Genomic DNA, 24,400 nt, shown 5'->3' on the forward strand with positions numbered 1-24,400 from the left:
CAGTAGACGCTGTGGGGGTTCCACTCTGCGTGCGGCTAGGGCTGAAGGCGAGCTCCAATTCTAGCCCCACGCAGTCGCTTTGTGTTACTCCCCAACCTGTAGCGCGGGAATAGCGGCTACGTCGGGTTCGAACGAATAAGGCAACCAGCAGCGTCAACTGTAAGAACGTTTATTGCTGCCGGCAATAAAGAACACTGGCAGAGGGACGTCCTCTCTGTACTAGTAATAAATAGGCTGGCCTCGTTGCCCGGGATAGTCAGGCAACGTGGTCACTCACGGGTTGCGGCAGGTACTCCAGTCCGGCAGGTTAGGGGTCCGGCCTCAGAGAGAGAGGGTCTCCCCCAGTTACGCTGTTTTGTACCTTTTTACCTGGGCGAGGGGAATGTCCTCCTCGCCCGTCAGCTACCTGCCCGCGAGTCGGGGAGGAAGGGCGTGCGCGCGTCGCAAGAGCGAGGGAGAATCGGGAGAGGGCAGAGTGCGCCTCTCCCCTGTCTATGCCGGCTCTCGACGCGATGATGCGGGGGAAGATGGGCGCGTGTGCTCCCCACAACGCAGATGGCCAAATGGTTGAATCGCGGTTGCTTGTGAGCGCACCTCTCAAATCCCGAGCTGCGTGAAGCACAGCAACATCATGTTCTGAATAAAGTTCAATCCCGATAAGATCCTATCATGCCCCACGCGCTATATGCTTCAGATACAAATGAAAGCATGCCAGGGTTAGATGAGAAGGATGGTGGCTTGATGAGTGCTGTCTTCCTGCACAAGCAAGTGGAAAGGGGGACGGAAGAGACTTCAGTGTCACTGCGGCTGACACTTTTATCCGTGGGGACGGAGTGGACACAAAAGCGTGGTTGGCTTCACTTTGTACTGCAACCGGAGATGGCCCATGCACCCATCTATAATTAAGGAACACGTCTCATGCTCCTGACAGTGACCATTTTTCACTCTTAATGCGCTTTATCGCATAACAAAACTGTACAGCCGCATAGATCACTTAAGAAAACCAGACACTATTCAACTCGTATTAGACCTCGGCCTCACGCCACTCCACAGCGCATGTCTCGATCTGGAGAGAATTGAGATATGCCTTCACTGCCTATACACAAGACGAGGATTTAAATGTCACTTTGGCTAACTACCTATTGCATAACGGCAATTACGATGCGACTGTGCTGCATAATCAGTTTTTTCATTGTTTTTTTTTCCCCCATGGTTGGGTTGTGGCAGTTTTCAGACAGATTTAGGACCCTGTCTGTACAATTGGCAACATTCGTTGGAATTCGGGAATCTCCCATACAATTCAGGAGCTGGCAGGTATGAATATGTATGAACAGATCGTGAAAGAGGCCCCCATATAGGAGCCAAAACGTCTTGGTTTCCTTTTCTTTTAATGGTTTTGGTCGGTGTCTGTTTACCCTTGACTAATACCTAGGTTTCTTTTGACTGCCTGATAAGCAAGCTCTTTGGACCACTATATGTATGAAAATAAAACACTGCGAAAGTTCAGACCACTGCATACATCTTTGGGTTTACACATTTTACATAGCTGGCTCTTTGTTTTTCGAAAAAGCAATTTGAATTATACCCACTTTACTTTTAAGGTCATTTCAGGTTATGAACAGCCATAATGCACAAACAGGCTGAAAAAGAAAAGGGGGGATTGCTTGCTACTTAATTTTCATTTGCTAATTTTTTGCTTACCGACTTATCTCTCGGTCAGTATAGTGCCAGAGGTGCTCAACAGAGACAATCTCCTGCACGAGAGATGGTACCACAGGTGGCTGCTGCTGACCCACAAAAGGCTGCGGGGAACCTTCCAATGGAGACCCTGATGACAAACTGCGGGATTCTGTGCCCAGAAAAGAAGACAGTGGTTAAGTGCAAGCACATTCCCAATTGATTTTCAGAAATCTAAGTTATTTTTGGAAAGAAACCACTAATAACGACATAATGGGTTGCTCTTCACAATGCATGCTACCTGTTAAATCATTTTCCTGAGCATGGGGAGAAGTACTTTCTAATATGATGATCAGTGTGATATATCAGTGCTTGTTGATATGTACTATTTAAAAACAGCATCAACAACAAATGCACCATGAAGCCTTTGGACATCTGGCTACCAGATGTATAAGTACACTAAAATAATCTTGGTAAAATATAACATCTGCAGTTATCTTAAAATCTGCACTCTGTCAAGACTTGCATCTGCACTTGTGCCTCAGGTAGATGCCTGCCACTTGCCTCAAATTATCTTGTGATAGGTTGCATGGAACTGTTCTAAGGTTGCTTCCTCTACTTGCTCAGCTGTGCATTCTGGAATTGCTGTCACCATGAAAAGTTGCAGTGCAACTTGCCTATGGCTCGACTTCAGTAACAGAGCCCACACTAGGGAGCCAACTGTGTATTGGTGAGCATGTAAGTGGCAATTAAGACACCTCTGGCATGTAGAGTAGCAGTCATGGTTTAATATTAAAAGACAGCTTCACTCAATTGCGAAAATATCTGCTTTGCGCTCTAGCTTCACTTCTGTGCATTATTGTGAGGCTCCTCTGTTGGCAACTTTACAGAGCTTGTGATGCGAAGACGTATGATGAAAAAGGTGAGCAGCTTTCCTTGATTTTAATGGGGAAAATAGCAATCAAAATGGCAGACTACATCAAAAGATGGGATTTTAAGATAAAATTTTCTCCAATTCTCATACATTTCTTTATCAGACATCTGAATATTATAACAAAATATGCCGTAGAAGTTTCAAAAACCCCAATTTTCTAGTCTGTCATCATCACAAATTATGAAAAAATAATATGGTTTGTGAGGTGCCATTGTGTGCTACTGATCACACTGCTTTCTGGTGACAAGAATGCTGCTATTTTGGTAACATATAAGAGATAGATCAACGCCCGATCTAAACCACTGAAATGTTGACTGCTGCGGTTCAAGATGCGATGACAAAATTCATTTTACATAGTTGTTCTCGCACCTTAAGATATCCTGCCTGGTTCTCAAAAGAGCTGTGACAGGGCCTCGAAAAGAAGGCATACTTTCACCACATATACAAAGCACCACGCTGCGAAGTTTCTTACCAGCAGCTCAGTGAATGCAGGAATGAGGCTAAACAACTCTTGAAGCAAGATAGGCAGACTCGTGTGGACTCTACTGAACTCTCTTTGAAACGCGATCCGTCCTAACTATGGAGGTTTGCAAAAGAAGACTGCACATGGAGGGAATGTTAATGCTATTTGCTCGACAAATGGAACATGCACTGATCCAACTGAGATTGCAAATGCATCTGCCAGCCACTTCGGTTCTTGCTTTTTAAAGAATGATGAGGTTTGTGGTCACTGCAGACCAGACCAATCCCACAGTTTTTCTGGCTATTTCATGCCTGTGCCACCCATCACAGAGGGAGAAGTTCACGAAGCCATTAAGAGGCTAAAGGCTGAAAAATCATGTGGGCACGATGGAGTACCCAGCTTTATTGTTAAGAAGCCCCTCACCAAGCCACGTAGAAAATTTTGGTTATACGCTGTAAGTTGTTATGTGCCCTCTAGGGAGCACTCTACTACAAGAATTATTCAAATTGGTTCATCAATAGCCAAGCTAGACACACTTGAGTGCCGCGAATGCATGATTTCAAGAGGTGAGCTTCACTGCGAACATAGGCACTCTCTCCACTAGCCCTATCTGGCCTCCATAAGCGTTATTTCTTCCTTGCTTCTCCCATACTGGAGCTCGAGAATAGCGTGATGGATACATGACGGGCCCCGTCTCCTTTTTTTCCCTTGCTTTTTTGCTGTGTGGCACTCTTCCGCTGATGGTGATGCGCGCAAGCTGTTGCATTTGTCTCGTTTCGCACAGCACACGATTTTGTGCACTGTGCATGAGAACATCCGACTAGTGGTATAAGTCAGTGCTACACAGGCACTGAGACAGACAAGCAGATCACAGAGCATGACCGCATGCTGGAACACGGTAGAAAATGACATAGTTTCGGCATCTGCGCACTACGATTGCATGACGTGGGACCAAGCAGACAAAGGAGAAGTACATCTCTCTTGCTGTGGTGCAAAGTAAGCTTGGAATCCATGGCTGTCCGTTGTTTTAACGCCTTGACTTTGCTCTCCCTCATGGCGAGGTTGGCACGTCGACGATGCACCCTTTCTCAAGCGAGTTCTCGGCGGCGTTCATCCATGAGACGCAAGGCCCACCGTGCAAGTCGTCCAGTTGGGTCCTTCAAAGAGGAGAGCCAGCAGAGGGCGTGATGATCGGTTACAACGCAGAAGCTCCGACCGAAAAGGTACGGCTGAAATTTCGTAACCGCCCATACGAGCGCGAGACATTCTCTCTCAGTAATGGAGTAATTTCGCTCGGGCATGGAAAGAAGGTGGCTAGCATAGGCGATGACAAGGTCTTGGCCCTGTCGACGCTGAGCAAGGACAGTGTCGATGCCGTGACCACTCGCGTCAGTTTGTACTTCAGTGGGCGCAGAAGGGTCAAAGTGTGACAGAATTGGGGAAGTTGTAAGCCACTCAATCAGGGTAGAGAACACTTTTCCTGCAGTGGTCCCCAAGAGAAAGAGACGTCTTTTTTAAGAAGCTCAGTGAGAGGGTGAACGATGTCGGCAAAATTTTTCACAAATCGCTGGAAATAAGAGCATAAGCCCAGAAAACTACGGACATCGTTGGTTGAACAAGTTACAGGAAAATTTCGCACGGCGTGAACTTTCTGTGAATCAGGTTGGATTCTGGCAGCGTTTACGAGATGGCCGAGCATGTTAATTTCACGGCGACCTAAATGGAACTTGGAGTAGTTTAGCTGAAGGCCAGCCTTGCGAAACACGGAGAGTATGGCTGTGAGGCGTCACAGATGGCTCTCAAAGTTCAGCGAAAACACAATCACATCGTCGAGGTAACCGAGGCATGTAGACCACTTCAAGCCGCGCAAGAGAGAGACCATCATGCGCTCGAATGTAGCTGGCGCATTGCATAATTCAAAGGGCATGACCTTAAATTGGTACAGACCGTCCGGTGTGACGAAAGCGGTTTTCTTGCGGTCCATCTCATCGACGCTAATCTGCCAATAGCCGGAGCGGAGGTCAATTGATGAAAAGTATTGGGATATCCGTGAAGGCAGTCAAGAGCGTCATCAATGCGAGGCAGGGGATAAACATCCTTCTTTGTTATCCTGTTGAGGTGACGGTAGTCAACGCAGAAGCGCCACGAGTTGTCTTTTTTCTTTACTAAGACAACCGGTGATGCCCACGGGCTACTGGAAGGTTCAATGATGTCCTTGTCCATCATCTTGTCTACCTCTCTCTGTATGATGGCCCTTTCTGTTGCGGAGACACGATATGGCCGCCTATAAATGGGGCTGGCGTTACCGGTGTTGATGCGATGCTTGACAACAGGTGTCTTGCCAAGGGGACGGTCGTCCAAATGAAAGATGTCCCGATAAGATGACAGGAGGTGACGAAGAGCTGCTGTTTGCTCGGAAGGAAGGTCAGGGGCGATCATCTTAGAAACATCGTCCGCGGGCGTCGAGTACGAAGGAGTGGGTGGCAAAGGTCCGTCGGTACTGAGGAAGGATTCAGAGGTCAAAGAAGAAACCTCCAATACTTCCAAAGGAGTGATATGCGCTATGGCGATACTGTGTGGCAGCACATGCGATGAAAATCCAAAATTGAGGATGGGCATGCGAGTGCAGTTTTCGTGGATCTGGATTAAGGTGCTCAGCAGGGCAATATTGCGCGACAAAACCACGTCAGTAAGCGGCGACACAACGTACTCGCCATCAGGTACTGGAGGACAGGGCGTCAGGAGGACATTTGTAGCCGCCTGTGGAGACAGCCTTGCAAACTCAGCAGAACATAAGCGGAGTGAAGCACAAGTTGTTGCGTCAGCAGGAAGCGGCAGATGTAACTGTACAACACCTGCGGAGCAGTCAATTTGGGCAGAGTGTTTCGAAAGGAAGTCGAGGCCAAGAATTAGGTCATGCGGACAGTGTTCAAGGCCGATAAATAGAACAACGGTATAATGGCCCTCAATGGTCACACGTGCTGTGTACATTTCAAAGACAGGTGAAATACGCCCATCGGCGACTCGCACAGTGCCCAGTACGGCAGGTGTCAGAACCTTTTTGAGCCTTCGGCGGAGAGCAGCGCTCATAACTGAAAGCTGCGCTCCTGTATCGACGAAAGATCTAACAAGAACGCCATCAACTTCAATGTCCAGTAGGTTTCCACATGTAGGCAGGGTCAACAGAGGATTTGTGGGCTGAGTCGGAGTTGCAGCTTCACCTCCGGGAGCTGCACCACCTAGTTTCCCAAAGCAAAGTGACCGGGGCCGAGTCAGAGTTGCAGCTTCACCTCCGGGAGCTGCACTACCTAGTTTTTTAAAGCAAAGTGACCGGTTGCAGAAGGGGACGAAGCGCGGTGAATGAGAGGCGAACGGGACCTACGACCTTGCGGAGACGGGGAGCGGCTGGATCTTGGTGGAGCACTGTCGGCGTTTATGTTCCTAGTCGGCGTATAGGGCGAGAAAGTATGATTGTATGATACTTGGCAGTAGTGAGTTGGAGACGACCACCGAGCAGGCGACGACCAGTGATTGCGGCAATGACGGGTGATGTGTCCAATACCGGAACAATTAAAGCAGATGGGTTTATCATCCGCTGTGCGCCACTAAGCTGGGTTGTGACTGGGTGACGGAAAGCTTTGCGTCTGGGAGCGAGCGGCCGGAGAAATCTGGTAGGTGTTTGTATGGTAGACCGAGCAGAGAGATGGAATGCTCAAACTTGCTATTTCCTCCCGAACGACCGCTTGTATAAGGGAGATAGCGGGCACGCTTTCCCGACAGTCGGGACGAACTGGAGCCGGAGCCATGGCCTCAAGCTCACGGCAAACGATGCGCGTGATACCTTCCGGTCCTGCGGGCTGAACGAACCGCGGCGGGTCTTCGCAAGAAGATGTCGCGGCGGTATTAGGCAATCGGTCGAAAGTTTGAGCGACGCGGCGGCCCTTCGTTTGTTCGAAGCACCGGCACTCCTTTACAATTGCATCCAAAGTGGCACAATCCTTACACATCAGGAGATTGAAGGCATCGTCTGCAATACTTTTCAGTATGTGACCAATCTTGTCTGCCTCGGTCATGTTGTCATCAGCCTTGCGACAGAGGGCCAGCACATCCTGTATGTACATGACATAGGATTCTGTGGACATCTGAGCACGGCACGCAAGTTCTTTTTTCGCTGCCAGCTGACGATCGAAAGGTCTGCCAAACAGGTCTCGCATTTTTTCTTTGCAGACATCTCAGCTCGTTAGGTCAGCTTCGTGTGTGTCGCACCATTGCTTTGCAGTTCCTGTTAGATAAAATATCACGTTCGCTAGCGTCATTGTTGGATCCCACCTGTTGTTGTCGCACACTCGCTCGTACATCGTAAGCCAGTCCTCGACGTTGGCGTTGTTCGTGCCACAATATGTCCCTGGGTCCCGCGGATGAGTGAGGATGACTGTTGGCACGGGCTGCTGAGGCGTTGTCGCTTGTGTCGGTTGATTTGCCATTGTGGTGGCAGGTATATGACGTCCGCTGCGAAGTTCTGTGATTATACCCCGCACCTTCCACCAAAATGTTGCAGGAAGAAAGCAGGCCCAAGAGTGTAAAATAATGTATATTTACAACTGAGGTTAATGGCGTTCAGGCAACTGCCAGACTTCGTCCTCCTCTAGTCCAATCCAACTTCTTCCTTCCCTTCACCGTAACAATATATATAAAAGGGGAGTGGGGAGAAAAAAATTGGAGGACGCTTAAGCTTCGCCTTCAAGAGTGGAACGCGACAGCGTTCCCGTCGACCCGCCAAGGGGTGTAAGACAATGGGCTACGGCGCAGCGACTACGCGCCCCGCATCAGACACGGTGAGCATCGAGCAACGCAGCGTTCAGCGCGGCAACGAAATGTGCGCCTGAGCAAGCGACGCACGCCTGAGCCTTAGAAACAGCTCGTTTCTAAGGCAACACCGCATTCACTAGACGCGCATTTGTACCGCTTTGAAGCATCGAACTCGTGGCTGAGTGGTAGTGTCTCCGTCTCACACTCCGGAGACCCTGGTTCGATTCCCACCCAGCCCATCTTGCAAGTTGTTTTTTATTCATGAAGATCCTGCTGGGATTTATCGCTCATGGCCAACGCCGCCGACGCCGACACCGACGCCGACGGCACCGGCTTTTCTGCGACACGAGCCCCTTAACGCTGTTGCGTTAAAAGAAGCAGTTTTGCCCAAAAGGCAAAGCACCGATTGCGATAGCAAATTAGTAGATAGCTATATGAAGTAAGGATAGTAGTTTTATTGGCCGTATAAACTTATGAACATTCACTTACTAAATTAACAATAATATAATGTGTAAACGCGACTGATTGAGGATGTAGAAAGAAACAGACACACAGAGAAAGCACTGTCTCTGTGTGCCTGTTTCTTTCTATGTCCTCATTCAGTCGCACTTATACATTCCAACTAGCCCTCCAACGTGTGTTAACTAAATTAAGAAACATGGTGTCACACACGCACAGGTAAACAGGAACATATCTCGCTCAATGAGCGCACAAACTTGCTGTCAAAATGCTGGAGTAAGGAATCGTGGCAGTAGCAGCAATTGAATTGACTTTCGTGCATACGAAGCTACCTGCACTGCGCACACATTGCAAAGATCGCAGATCACTTTGAAAATGAGGCTCGCGCAGACATTCACTTGAGCCATGTCGCAGATTGCTTTTGAGATAAATGGCCGCGCCGTAAATAGCAGCTGCCTGAATATACCCCCCCCCCCCCGCTCCCTCCCTTGCCTCACCCCCGTGCCTTGCGCGCGACAGGAGAGGCCGCGCTTCCGGCCCCAGCTTTCTCGCTCGCACACGAGAGATTAAGCTGCATTCCCTGGCTCACTCTCGCAAGCTTTCATTCGCACATACAGCATACAGCATGCAGCGACGATTTTATCACCCGTGGACTTTATACGGAACCTCATCGTGAGTGCATAAATGCGCCTGCAGTGTCCATATTTGCTATCGCAGTAAAACGAAAAGACAGCATAGAACACGTATTCGAACTACGTACCTCCCAATCATGAGTGAGGTGCTGTGACTGCTACACCATGCATAGTCAGCTTGCATTGCTAGGGACAAACGAGTGAAAGCGCGCCTGTGGTTGCCTAGGCACAGTTCCCATGTTTTTTTTCTCGTAACTCACGCATGCGCACGTGGGTAAGGAGAATGTGGCGTATCTCTCGCATGTGTATCTCTCTGGTGTATAGTGCATGATGCCATGGTGTAATTTTCTTTTTTTTTTTGGCACAAAAGTTTCAGTGTGAAAATAAACGCCGAAACTTACTTTCGGAACGTTCCTCGTAATTATGATCTTGCTAACATTGTCTCTTCCACCATTCACGCTGTTTGCCAATGATTGTCATTTATCATGAGATAACTAACCTCGAAGATTCCTTTTTACTTCTTAATGTGTCGTCTTAGTGCAATCATTGGTTAACCCTTTGACGGTCAATGACGTAAATATATGACGCCGCAAACAAGTCCGAAAATGGTCGCTGCCGTATATTTACGGTGCCGTCTGTACGTTTAAAAAGCGTGCCAATTTCCTAACTTTTTTTCTGTCATGTGCTGCCACTATGTGGGGATACAGGGAATTTTTTTCACGCGCCTACCTCTCTCAGTTTTCGTTGCATGGTTTGTTTTAGCGCTAGTATGCTCCCGCACGCCTATATACCACTGCTCGTGCATTGGCATGCGCGCAGGCGGGCGGCCGTTAGAATTTTGTTTCGCAGGCGATTTCGGCTTTTTGCGCTTGCGAAACTGATGGCTATCTCGTTCCTAATCGCTCAAAGGGCTACCGCTTGTTTCTCGCTCGTTTAGTGCTCACAGGGGTGTGCATAGGAAGGATGCCGCTGTGCATGCGTTTCCGTTTCTTTTCTTTAATACTCGCGAAAACTAATTGCCCTAGCTGGTTGGCGATAAGATGAAGATTAGCAAAAGTTTGTCACACGTGTTGCTTTTTTTTTGGTGGGCACACAACCAAACAGTTTTCTTGAGTGCGTGCACCTAGGCAGTTCGATTAGGCTATGGGCGTACGTATTAGCGTAAGAGCAGGAACATTTGAGGCTGGCGAAATATTCTCGTGTGAAGATTTTCAACGCCTTAACTATGTGCATAAGAATGCATCAAATTTATTTCCTTTTTTATTGTGGTCATTCATGAATAAAGAGTGCATATACCAACGCAAAATATTTTTTTCTCACTTTACAGTCACCCTAGAAAAATTACGGTAATTTTTTGTCGAAATAAATTCCCAAGAATAGGAATTTGCAATAAAAAAAAATCGACCCTGGGCGGTCGCATATGGCGAAAAAAATCCACCCTCAAAGGGTTAATGAAATTAAACGCTACAAAATGTATATGATGAGAATTTCCCATTATAACACTGCTAGATCATTTCCCTACAAAATTAATTTCATACTCTCTCCTGTCATTTTTTTATAAATACTTGGGTATTAACATAAAGAATCTGTCATGGCAGACACATGTTGAGTATGTTTTTCATAATGCTAACTGTGCACTAGGTTTCGTGTCTTGCAATTTTTCTAGTACTCCTGTTTCACTTAAGCTAACATTATATAAATCACTCGTCAGATCCAAACTAGAGTATGCTTCATAAATCTGGGATCCACACACAACGTACCAAATATAATTATTTGAAAGCATTCAGAATCACTCTGTGCATTTCACTATGTCAAATTATTTCTGCACTGCAAGTGTATCTACCATGAAAGTTCAACTCAACCTAACAGAATTGTCAGTTAAAAGGTGAATCGCTCGCCTATGTCCTTTTTTATAAGATATATTTCACAAACCCTGAGCTGAAACAAGACCTGTTCATCCAAGTAACATCTCACGCGTGGACCACCAGTTTTAAGTGCACGTACCAAACTGCCGTACTAACCTTTATTTTAATTCGTTCCTGCTGACGACATCCAACGAATGGAACTACCTTCCCGCCTCCATCATCAACAATCCTGGCGACAAAACTTTCCAAACCTAATCTCTAGTATTGTATAATGGAACTTACCCACCCCTCTCTGTAACACCAATAAGCATTGAGAGTGTTTTACTGTAAATGTAAATGTAAATGTAAATGTAAGGGGGGGGGGCCCCTTACATTTGGCATCAAATGTGGGGCAAGCTCTTGGAAAACGGGACAATGATCAGTTCCGTGCAAGGGAGGCTTCCTCCGGACCAGCATTAGGCCTCACCCAAAGGTGTGATTGCTGGCTGTGTTGCGAATGCGCTTTCTTGAATGTGAGATAATGCTGCACTAGTGTCGCCGAATTCTTGTGGACACCGAGATTTGCAGTGAATTTCGCTAAGAAGAAATCGACACTGCATGGGCTGTGCTGAAGAGCACGCCTGAAATGAGCGAGTGCAGCAACTGACACGCTGGCTGAACTTCCCTGTACATATGTAAAAATTATGCGTGGCTCTACTGCCGCAAACACCAGAGACCAGCAGAGCTAGGAGAAGGCCAGTAAAATAGTGCCAAACCGTACACTTAGCCTAACTTTTGCTTGGCTTCTCCCCAGCTCCGCTGGTGTCTGGTATTTCCGACAGCAGAGCCATGCATAATTTTTTCCGCTGCGAGAAAGAGGACCACCGAATCGAACGCACGGGTTCGACGTGCGAGCACACGTCACACCACCAGTGTCCCCGTCGCACTGCTCCTTCTCCCCCGCTAGGCTCCACCCACCCTCAACGCGGCGCTAAGCTGCGCGATGCTATTTTTATACTCTGCTTTCACTCTCTCTCAGCTCTTTCTCCCCCTGCTCGGCGAAGCTGCGGATGTCAAGAGAAACACAGCGAGGTTCTAACAGATCCACTGTAATAGCCTCTCCTGTTTGTATCTTTGGCTCTGGGAGCCATGCACCAGAAATGCTGGCTGGGAGTCAGTGGGGCACAGTCCCAGGAATCAGTTCAGAAGCTGCATGTTGAGCAGCGAGTGGGGACCACTTAGCTATTCAGGCCTCTATCTCCTCACGGAGGCCCAGTGGAACACTTTATGGGGCTTTTCGGGCATTGATTATTCTCATGGACACGATTAGGCCTAAGGGCCTTTGGAGCTGCCTGTTGCATGTTCAAAGACGGCCATGCCATGACATTTAGTGGGTGCAAACATACTAGCTTTAATATACTAATGCGAGCTGGGAAATCTCGTTCGAAACAGAAGGCTCATTTTGTTCAGACAAACTCAATACAGTCTACGCTCGTTACAACGGACCGATGTACAACAGACTTTCGGATATAAAGGACCATTTTTCAGCATTATTTTGTTTTACCTATTTTATTATTGCAATAAAGTTCACCTTTAAAGGACCGCGCTACAACAAAGTATCGGTGACAGTGGACGAAATTAGCACAAATTTTTTTCAAAATCGGGCATATAAAACATACTTTTGCCGTGTTGACATGCGCTGACAACTGACTTGCGAGGGTCAGCTGACGATCATGGCTCAATATCGCGCGTGCGAGGGAGGAAGGTGGGGCGAAAATGCACAGTCTTCTTTCGCACGCGAGGCATAGAGGGCAGGGAGGCAAGAGAGAGGGTTCTACTTCAGAGGCGGCTGCTTACGGTGTGGCCGCTGTATCTTGAAAGCAATCCGTGATGTGAACAAAGTGCTCGCAAGCTTGGGTGCCTTATCTTGAAAGTGATCTGCGATGTGGATAAAGTACGCACCGGCGCGGGCACCGTATCTTGAAAGCAATCTGCAATGTGGACAAAGTGCGCCAAGTGCCGGTAGCTTCGTATGCACTGCGCTTTCGATATTCAGTCTGCACTGAAGCGAGAAACAGCACGAAGGTCAATTCGCTAGCTGCTGCTGCTGCGCTTGCTTAATTTGCTATCACAATCGATGCTTCACCTTTCGGGCGAAACTGCAACTTTTTTTTTGTTTTTACTTTGGATGTTCGTCACTCCCTCTTTGGAATAAAGTTGTTAGAGACCGCGACGAAAGTTTCGGAAGTGAGGTGTTTAGGATATTACGGACTTCAGATAAAACGGCCATTTTTTGACGGATTATCAGGGTCCGTTGTAACAAGAGTAGACTGTATTTTGCAGATAGTATAACAGAAATCTCCGGGGACCATCGAATGCTTTATTCAGACAAGCATACCAACTTTCATGCTGTAATGGAACTGGAAGAACTTGGTCGATGCAATTAGCTTTGTTCAGACAGGCTCGATTGCTTTCTGTTACCGCGTAAAGCTATGCAGTAGATGTGTTGTTCGTCAATGAGGCAGCCAACGCTGCGGCAGCCTCTACTGCCGTAACTATAAGTGTTTGTGGAGTGCATTGCAGCGATATTGAAAAACGAGTGAAGCCATCTAAATTTGTTATTGCTGCCATCCTCCACGTCCCTGCCTGTGGTCTTGGCCCCAAATTTCAGTGCAGGCACCTTCTCTTGGTCCGATGCTAAAGTAAGTAACAGCCACAACATGGGAAGATCCACCATCATACTACCATGATGACACGTAGGTATGAGGTTGCTTGTGCTGGCATGCACGCCGTTTTGTTAGTCCTGGCCCACTGCTTCCGGATGGACCTTTCAGTGCAGGCCTTGAGGGCAAGCTGTCCTGAGCCCGTCATCGTCAACCACTGTGACAGCTGCCTATCTGGACGGCAGCCACACGGAACCATGCTGCCTGTCAACGTGGATTCTGCCAGTTCTTGCAGAGTGTGCCATCGCATGTCCTCAGGGACTTCGTCAACGTCATCCTTCCCACAATTTCCCCACCGTAGGGGAACATTTAAGGAGCGAGGGATATGGGAATCCATTCCCAAGATAGACTTTAATATTCAATGTTTCCACAATTACACAAGGCATAAGTACAGAAAGAAACAATCAGTGAACTGAACAACAGTATGGCAAAAAAAAAGAAGAAAAAAAAAGCTGCGAACTGGGATCGAGTTTGTGAACTTTGCTTAGTGTTCTGACTTGCTGCACCTCTCCGATGTGTAGCTGACTGTGAAATGGCAGAGGCCTACCACATAAATAAATAAGGTGATAACTGCGCCAGCCACCCCTCGGTCTTGCTACATGATAAGGAGTTTACCTTTCTCTATAGTTATTTTTTCTTTAAATTTATAACGTTGCCTTCAAAAGCGTCACCCATGATCTTTGACACGCATGTGCCACCCTTTTACTGTTTTTTTTTTTGCTTGCATATATTTGTTTCCTTTCAAATAACTTTCAGTTGTGAGTAAGTGCCTCATCCTGTCTACTCTCTTCATTCTCGTCATTGTGTTCATTATGTCATTGTGCTCTCGTCATTCTCATCACGGCTGGTGTGAGTTTGAGCCTACCACCCAAATTATAGTCGATGACCAACAATTCAAAACATTAAAATTCAGACGTGCTGTATAACGATAACCGATACTTTGCATGCTTCGCAACACATCCATTCTTCCTTTTTTTTTCATCTGCCTGCACAATGGCATACAAACCCTGCCTTCACAACATGTAGAAATACGTGGTGTTCCTATTTTGATGCACTGCCAGCCCCTCCTAAAAACCAAAAGTGAAAAGACGACAAAGCAAACAGTCGATGAGGCATGCAAATAAAAGGCTAATGAACAGGTGACACAATACTTTGCTAAATCAAGCAGTACATGATTTATCACAATAGAATAATATTCTTTTGCAATACCTTTTTGCAACAGGGGTATGGGTTCCACGGGCAAGTCACCAGATTCTGAGGTAAGACGAGAATCGCTGCCAACAAGCTGTGATGGCAGAGAGTATGAGCACTGGTACGTGCTTCGTCCACCCCGAGTCCTGTCCTCACGAATGGCTGCACAAAAATAAAGCATCCAATTATGTTGTAGTCAATAAACTTTAGCCACTTTAGGGACACAGTCAGACCTGTTTATATCAAACTCTATTAGTGCCGGAAAAAGTGGTCGTTCTATCAGTATTTCGTTATATATAAACTCATACTTCAGAATACGAAAAAATTAACATAACTGTAGCTGGTAACGGCAATCACAATTCGATACCACTTTGGTCCAAAAATAGGATTTTTGGCATTCAGTACCTTCATTTTCGTTTCCGAAACTTTTCCACATCTAACTGCAAGCTTTCGTTAAAGATATCATCCAAAGAATTAAATTTTAATGCTGGTTCAGCCAAAAAAGAGCGAAGTTCAAAAGGTCGAATGCCATCACGAATACCATTATCATCAAAAACGTAAACGAAGCATCGACGAACTGTAACTAACTACTCATTGCTACTTTGCATGTTGCAGCGGCATGTCATGCCGTGTTCACTCCGGCTTGGGCCACGTGAGTATAGACAGCAGCGCTTGAGCAGCCGTTGGTTCAAATTGGTTCAAATCGTCCAAACAGAATACATAACGTAGTGCACATGGTGCCACCAAGGTGCCGCACGGAGAACTCCGTACTAGTGTGCTGCTGTCGTGGCCTTCGAGATCAGAGGCCACAGTTACGCTGCATAACTGCTTCACCCTGAAGCCTGCTAGAGACATGCCTTGAAAGCACGGTTACCCTAGCATGGTTGAAAGCAATGACTGACTTTCCTCGTGGCTTCTGAAACCCACATCAAGTGCTTGCTCATGTCGGCGGTAGATCTTCATCGTGGTCGGAATGGAGCGGAGGAAGGTGTGCACCGCCGTGTGCCCAGTTTGGTTGTGCCTCCGTGCCTTGGAACTTTGTGTGTGCCCTCTGTTTACAGCGACCAACTTTGAAGTGTTTCGTGTAACAATACAGCGCTTTTGAAAAGTTTCTTAAATCTGGACACAGTTTCAATAGGCAGCGTCGAAAATTCCGAATGCTGCGACAAGTGTGGTCGTTATAACCGATAGATCCATATATCTGGGATCGCTATAAGTGGGTTTGACTGTAGTAGAAGCGTTTGATAATGAAACAGCCATAGTTCTTGACAGTTAATCTTTACAAATGCAATACCATAAGATTCTTTTTATTTCGACTAGGCAAATTCAATTTTTCAATTAATTCAATCCTTACCCAGTTCAATCAATCCCAGCTGGCCCATACATATGCATGAGAATTCATTATTTAAATTATGAAATTGACCACGTAATTTGGGCTTGACGATTCAGCATGTAAGAATCTGAACACAATTATAACTCCAATCGTGACCCTCAATGGCTGTGGTGTCTGTCTTGGCGGCAGTATTCACCATCTTGGACAGTGTGTACTTCAATGACACGGTATCTCTTGCAGAAAACACCCACCGTATATACTTGCATACCGAATGTACTTTTCTTTCTCAAAAAGTTTTTTGCGAAGTTGAGGAGCACATTCATTATACGGGGAAAAAAGTTTTGAAAATTTTTTACAATTCAGCATCCCATACAGTGTATAGCGCAACAAAACAACAGCAGGGTTCAAGGCATTTTACCGTGCCGTAGGGGCAGATCTGACACCTATTGTGTGACAAAAGTAGGAGACACGGTACAATTCAGTGCCCGTTACGGTGTTTAACGCCCCAAAACAGCAGCAAGGTCCAAGGCATTTTTCTGTTCCATAGAGCCAGAGTGGACGTCTAGTGTGCAACAAACTAGGCAGGTTTCTGTCTTCCAACCTGTCCGACAACCACACCGTCGTTTGGCCGCTGCCAATGACAGCACGGCTGGCATGTGACGCTCCACTCAGGTGGCGCTGGTGGGCCGGTTTCTCGCAGGGATGGAAACGGCCAAGAAAGTTTTGCAGCAGCTCTGGGAGCAGCAAATTTGGCATTCTGGAGCAGGTTTGGAGCATGAATTGTCCATTTTGGAGCACTAAATATGCATTTTGGAGCAGCTTGGTAAATGTCAATATGAATAAAATACAGGCATATGAAGAAAAGGCGTTCCTTATTTCACTTTGTAGAATACTGTTAGGTTACAGCAGATCAGTTCTGTGGAGGCCCGCAAGGCGAGCTATATTCATGACAGGGAAAAATTGTCCTGCACCTGACTGTAGCATGAAGCTACAAAGGAAACGCATAGAGGTTTCTCAGAAACAACCATTAAATTACATACTGGATGTGCCTACTAAATGTGGCCAAGAAAAAAGTAACCGAGAGCTTTCCGTGAACGGCGTTTACTCTAATATTGATATGCTAGTGTTAATGCTAGTCGAGTTTTTTTTTTCATTGCGAACAAGCAACGAATATTTAATTTTAAGGAACTAACATTTGTTACCTTACTTATTCAAGAAGGCATCAATGCAAAGGTTGTGGAATATGTTGAGAAATGACTGATAACAGTGTATATAACGACCTAAGTCTTCTGTGATCCTATTTTGTTATAGTGCAAGCTTGACATGGACAACAGAAGGCACATCTGACACACACAGCGCTGTGTGTGTCAGATGTGCCTTCTGTTGTCCTTGTCAAGCTTGCGCTATAACAAAATAAGATATGCCGTACCAACAAGCCCCTATTGCTATCCTCATCAACTTCTGTGATCCCTTTGTGCAAAGGGGGACCCCACAAGCAAAAGCTTGCAAAAAACACAGACATACACGACAACGCATCCCCGCACCAGTAATAAACGTGGTCTCATACGTAAACGTCATCATTGGTGCATTGTGTATATTACCAATGCGCAAACCTGGGCCACGGTCTTGTAATGGCTCGGAAAGTGAACTGTTACAAGATCATGCTACTTCACTTTCGAGAGGGACCGAAAATGAGCACCAAAAACTGCTGACATGACTCTAATGCGGCGAGAAAACAGCACGGCTGCTCGTTCCTAGTGCCCCTATTTGATGAGGTTTCCACAAACATTGATGCAATCTTTGGTGCGCAGCGTTCTTCTTCTTATTATTATTATTTATTTATTTATTTCACAGTCTTTCTTTTTAGAAAAGTCTTAACAAATTAAATTAACATTAAACTCTGGAGTTTTAAGCGCCAAAAACGATATGATTGAGGCGTGCCGTTGTGGGGTAATCTGGGTTAATTTTGAGCACCTGGGGTTCTTTAATGTGTACCCAATGCACAGTACACAGGTGTTTTTGCATTTCATCCTCATCGAAACACGGCTGCCGGGATTTGATGTCGCAACATTAGTAGTGCAAAACAAAAGCCAGTAAGCCACCACAGCCGGTTCTTCACGAATCCTAGGTTACTTGAAATGCTGTCATTTGTAAACATCATCCACAACATTTTTTGATTGACACCTTATCGATTTGTTAAATTTATAAATTTAGCTAATTAAACATATGCGTGCCCAATGAACGAGAAATATTCATAGTGGCCACCATTAACAACACTCAAGGTACAGTGACCGCCGTTCGCGTCAACGTTACTAGACTAGCTTCAGTTGTAAAACTCCCCATCCGCACGCTTACAGCCGCTGTCGCCACTTTTGTGACAGCTGCCAGGTGGCAACACTGTTCCATCGGGCTCCACTGCAGATGCCTCGACACAGCCTTGAGCTCGTGCAGATGGGCAGTTTGCGCGTGTTTCACGCTCGCTGGCGTTCTCCCTTGTCCGAATTAGTGATACCACGAGAAAGCGGTATCCACCTACAGCAATAAGATTTATCGCGCCAGTTCGTTAATACTCAAAGAAGGGTAAACTGTACGAAAGGAAGAAACGCATACAGTGAAGCGCGTTTCAGAAGCTGCGTTTCTAAATGTTGTGTGTTTCTTCCTGTCGTCTTAACATTTCGCGCAGTTTAGGCTCACGAGCCTGAATATCTGGCCAAAGTGCGTTATTGTAGGATGATCTTCATCCCCACCGAAGGTTCTCACCACACCAAAGAAGTGCTACAAAAAGAAAGATGAGGTCGGTCTTTGTGTACACAAGCAAAAAAAAAAAAGAGAGAGAGAGAGAGAGAGAGAGAAGTCGGATTTTTCATTCCGGGAAGATGCTTAATCAGCGAAGCTGAAACATGCGGCCCCTGTGTTTATCACTGGGTTAATACCGAGGGTTCATTAAAGTATTTCTCAGTTATGAGGTTACACACTCAATCGGCTGCGATGGAGAGAACGACGTCACTGACGGTATGCCCGCAGTCCGCAGTTGTCGCTTGCGTTCAATGGCTCGAGTTTGCTGGGCGGCGTGGTTAGCAGCCTTCTCCTGGGATTTGCCGCTTGTGATTCTTCTAAATTAAATTTCTTCAAAATTAAATCTTTCCATTACGTAAGACCATGAGTGGCTCATACTTCCTTAAGCAATGGCTCATACTCCCGTAAACGCGGCCTCCCCATTACGACGACAGAAGTGAAGTGAAATTCTATGCTGGAAAGATGAACAGCCACGCAGCCAGCTGTGGAAGACGACGACGAACGCGGGAGCAGTGGCACGAGCACGTGCCGTGGATTTCGCAGAAAGTTCGCCGTCGGCACGAGGAATCACTCTGTTTCACACCGAGCAAAGCGTTGCATTGCTGGGAGCACAGAAAAAGTGGTGCGCCGAACTGTCGACATCGTTCCAATAGCGGCCTATGCAGCCAGGTACGCAGCACGCCGGCATGGTCTGCTGATATTCTTAAGAAACTCGGCGAAGGCTACAGTTCCACGGATGACATGCTTGCTGAAATTCGCTGTCAACAACGAACCACAGCATACACCAATGCTGCACCGCGTGCTTAGTCCGGCCCGCCCGCGTAGCCGGCTAGTGAGGAAGTGAAGCCGGGTGCGACTTCAGCGCCACGAAGGCGTGGGCAGGTGGCGGATCCATGCAACGGCGTCGAGTTTTAAAACTGAAGCTAGTCTAGTAACGTTGGTTCGCGTAGTGCCCTAACATAATTTTTAGCTCTTGGCGACCTTCAGTTAAGATAGCAGAATACCTCAGAATAAAAGTGAAGTGACGTACCGGTCACTGCACGTTTGCCAGTATTTCACATCACTTGCCAAGAAAAAGCTCCAAGGTATCTTTTAAAATAACAAAGGGATAAACATTTTTACTGGCTTTCCAGTCGGTGGCGTCGTCCAGTATTTTGGACCAGCTCAATTATTCGGGCTTATTCGCAGTTCTGCCATATATATAAAGCCAGTGCAAAACGGCAACTGATATTTAGTTCACTGAACAATGGTTTATTAAAATTTTTGGACTCGATCTGTGCAAGTCATGACATGGGCATCGTTGCAGCTAACAAAATTTCGGAGGTTTGTGGTTTTGCCGAACGTTTAATTATGACCACAATTTGGCCGCCAAGGTTGACTAAATATGGAAGTTTACATTTTCGGTTTGCTTTTTGTGGCGGCAAGAGCTTGATTTTGGGTAGTGTGGCCGGGCAGAAAATAGTGTAGCCTGAGTGCATATTTGAGTGACAGTTGTGGGTGCCATTGGATATTTCTGACCAAGAAGTTTCATGAAGCAAGCAGATCGTTTGTCAGTGTGCCGCACTATCAAGCCTGTAACCGGACGTGGCAAATGTTCGAAATAGATATAGAACATAACACGCACAGCGTTCGCTCATTAATCGACGCAGATGCACCACTAGGGCGTAAAAACGAGTGCTAAAATTTATGCCGAAACTGATAAGTTACACGCTGAGCAGACTGTACGACCTTATTAATTCATTGCGGCTTTCCTTCCCGACTGCTCCATGAAATGAGCGCCAGTTCAGCTCATCTTTAGCTAGTCCGCTAATACAGCAATGCGCAACATCATCATCAGCCTATTTTATGTCCACTGCAGGATGAAGGCCTCTCCCTGCGATCCCCAATCACCCCTGTCCTGCGACAACCGATTCCAGCTAGCGCCTGCGAATTTCTTAATTTCATCACCCCTCCTAGTCTTCTGCCGTCCTCGAGCTTCCCTTCTCTTGGCACCCATTCTGTAACACTAATGGTCCACCGGTTATCTAACCTACACATTACATGACCTGCCCAGCTCCATTTCTTTCTCTTAATGTCAATTAGAATATCAGCTATCCCTGTTTGCTCTCTGATCCACACTACTCTCTTCCTGTCTTTAAACATTATGCCTAACATTTTTCGTTCCATCGTTCTTTGCGCATCCCTTTTATAAACACTTTTATAAAACATTCGTAATGCATTGTATAGCATAAAACGATTTTCATTTTCTTGTGGCCTAGTTACAGTTATGCCACTAAACACACCCACACTCCAACGACGCTAATGCAGAAACGGATTGCTTAGGCTTGGATTGCAGTGTTAAGCGCTATCGCCAACGCATGTTTATGGCTGTGTGGTTGCCATTGCACATGCACATGCTGCTAAATTTGGCAAGTTTATTTGAAATGAGTGTTTTGGCGCAGGTTGGTGCAGCTCAATGGTTTGGAGCAAAAGTTGGCGCAATCGGCGCAGCACTTCCCTCCCTGTTTGCCGTTTCGAACATTTCGTTTCGAACATTTCATTTGAGGTGTTTGCCTGTATCGCTGCTCACGGTGTTATAAAAAGTGGATACAATTTGTTTCTGTCACGAAATAGCCTCCCAGAAATGGAGCATTTGCCCAATATATTGAACATTACAAAGATGGGTGCAGTGGCCATGGAAAAACCGATGACCTGATGGAAAACCTGTTTTCGTTTGCTCTGGGACCTTTACTGCAATCTGGAAGGCATGATCTACGTGCACTTGTTTCTTGCCAAAGCAGGAGCTTTGAAAATGGCGGAATCGGAGCTCCACCAAAGCGTGAGCTTTGTCACAGCACTCATTGCAAAAATAAGTGAATTTGTAGGTACGTATGTAAGGGACAATGTATTTTAAAGCATTTCTTAGTGTTTGGGATGATTCAAGGAATATGTACAAACTGGGTGCTGAGTGCAATACCCTCTTTGGAATAGCGGTAATGTCTAATATATTGGAGACTGCTGTGTCCACCTGCAAATATTCAAAACACTATAAAATGTGGTTTAATGGTTTTCTTGAAACCAAAATAGCCTAATTTAAAAATATGAAATAAATCTGTGAGACAAAATGCACTCCCGAGCCTCAGGAGGATAGTAATTGAATAAAATTATATCGAAAGTGTGCCTGTTCTGCAAAGCAGCGCCCAGTACTAAAAGCACTTCTTGTTGGGCTAGTTGGTAGCTGTTCATTATAAAATATAAGGATGCCAAATAAACGGACACACACAAGAGAAGAGAACGGGACAGGGCACCACTCGCAACTGTTTCATTCACAGAACGCAGGCATATATATACCGTCAGTCAACACATGCGCACAGAGCAAACTTTCATTCACGTATCTAATCAAACATTCATGACACACAACGCTCAAGAAACCTCATCTCGGCCTTATATAATGATATCGAAGTTTCGCTAATGCACAAGCTGCCTTTCTTGCCTATCTGACAGGCTTCAACCAGTTCCCTTGCTCTAGTATCATTACTTCGGGCAAGAATCCGCACATTTGAAAAACATGGTTCACAAGAGCATGAGGAACAGGTCCCGATGTGCTTAGGCAGATTTGGGCCCTCGGCACCTCGGCAAGAGGCGAGACCGGTGGCTGTGCCGTATGTGCACAAGGTGGCCCACAATCTGAAGAAGGTAGTGAGCAGATATGGTGTCCCGCTAGTGTTTTCAGCCCCAAGGAAGCTCGGAAGCCTTTGCTCCCAAATCGCCAAAAGAAAAGAAAAAAGAACTGAAAAAGGCTGTGGAACCAAACGTGGGTGACCTTTCATGAAGTGTGCCGAAGGGGTTGTCTACGAGATCGCCCTTTCGTGCGGTCGTTCCTATATAGGTCAGATTGGGCGCTGTGTTAATGAGTGTGTCAGGGAGCATGAAAGAAATGTTGAGCAAATGAAAACATTTTTCTCAGAATTTGTCTCTCCTCTGCCATTTTGGGGCAGTCCTTGGATGTTGCTTCATGGGCTCCGGAGCAATTTGCACATTTCATGGCGTCAGTCTCACAGGAGTCTACCTGATGAGCACCACCACATCTTCGGCACGACGTAGGATTCTTACATACAGCACTCACGTGGCCCAGTTTGAAACACTTGTGACACTGTAACGGTCGTGGCACATATGGGCAGCAAGCAGTAGTTTGGTTCTGATTCAGTGTACGTTGGCTAGGTGCCTTCCAAACTGCAGAGTCACCATTTGTGATCACATCAATAGCAAGGGCGGTTTCATCCGCAATGGTTGCGGCAAACAGAAATTCCATTTTGACTCGGAGCGCACATTGGCCGCATGGCTCCTGAACTGGGTGGTCACCATTCATAATCGCATGAATAGTGGCGGCGGTTTCGTTCGAAGCAATTGCAGCAAGCAGTAGTTTTTTTTACTCAATGCGCGTGGACCGTGGGCTTCAGAACTGCTTAGTCACCCTCTGTGATTGCGTTGATAGCAATCGCTGTTTCGTCCAAATGGCTACGGGAAATGGTAGATCTGTTTTGACTAAATGTGCCCGTTCGTTGCATGCCTTCAGAACTGTGTGGTCGCCATCTATGATTACATCGACAGTGACCACGGTTTCAATCACAGTAGTTCTGGAGAGCAGTAGTTTTGTTTTGACTCAGCACAGCATCATTAACATTTTGGAAGCTGCTGGGGTCAAAAATTCATTCTACCGTGGCCTGCATGCTGGCATCAAACCCGCCAGCTACACTGGAATGGATAGACGATCTATTGCTGACCAGCTAACTGGCGAAAAAATAATTGGCACGTGCCCGTCATAGTGTAAAGCATGTCTTCGATGAAGATGCGGGTCTTGTGCCACTGCGAGCACTAATCAGTTGCAAGATGAAGAGAATTACAACTTACACACCACTTTTGTACAAAATAAAAACAAGATTTGCTGATACATTCAGTAAATAAAAGTGTCTTGACATATAAACATTTGTTAATTGTTTTCTTGATACCCTCAATAATCCGACATTCGGCTAATTCAGAAATTTCTTTGGTCCAGTGATATCCGAATTAATGAGGTTTTACTTTATATTGACTCCGTGGCTAGCCGACGTGCGGAAGCTGCTCACCGATACGGTGCAGTCCACTTGTAACGATACTACATATAACAACATATAGGGTATAACGAACGATGAGTCGACTTCAGAGTACAGGCGAACCCACTTATAACGATACCGGTTTTAACAATACTATATCGTTATAACAATGATAAGCTGCTGCACCGTCACCTTTTGTACGATGCATTTTATACGATAAGTCACCTTTTGCACGATGAAATAACCCGCTTACTACAATGCCCTGATGCCGCATTATCGGTTATGACGACGAAGTCTGGCTGCTCGGTGTCCGAGCCAAAAGGTAATGAAATGCAAAACCCTTGAAAAGAAAAAAAGAAAACGAGAAATTTGTGCTGCTGCACGATGGCCTGCTGCTCGAACGGTCACCGCGCGCCTCTTTCCCGTCACCCTTCCACCCCTCCGAACACGAACAGGCTGCGCCCATA

The 24,400-nt window shown here is 46.3% G+C and overlaps 1 protein-coding gene across 1 annotated transcript in view; it reads right to left on the reverse strand.

Moving 5' to 3' along the window:
• The window catches only part of Hr39 (Nuclear hormone receptor FTZ-F1 beta), a 135,722-nt gene that overhangs the window by 41,114 nt on the left and 70,208 nt on the right, over positions 1–24,400 (reverse strand). The window contains exons 8-9 of the mRNA XM_070530115.1: positions 14,751–14,894; positions 1,702–1,849 (exon numbers count right to left, since the gene is read on the reverse strand). Of these exons, the coding sequence (XP_070386216.1) occupies positions 1,702–1,849; positions 14,751–14,894 (292 nt within the window). The remainder of the gene's footprint in view (positions 1–1,701; positions 1,850–14,750; positions 14,895–24,400) is intronic.

Source organism: Dermacentor albipictus, chromosome 1, assembly GCF_038994185.2.
Source record: "Dermacentor albipictus isolate Rhodes 1998 colony chromosome 1, USDA_Dalb.pri_finalv2, whole genome shotgun sequence".
NCBI classification, from domain to species: Eukaryota; Metazoa; Arthropoda; class Arachnida; order Ixodida; family Ixodidae; genus Dermacentor; species Dermacentor albipictus.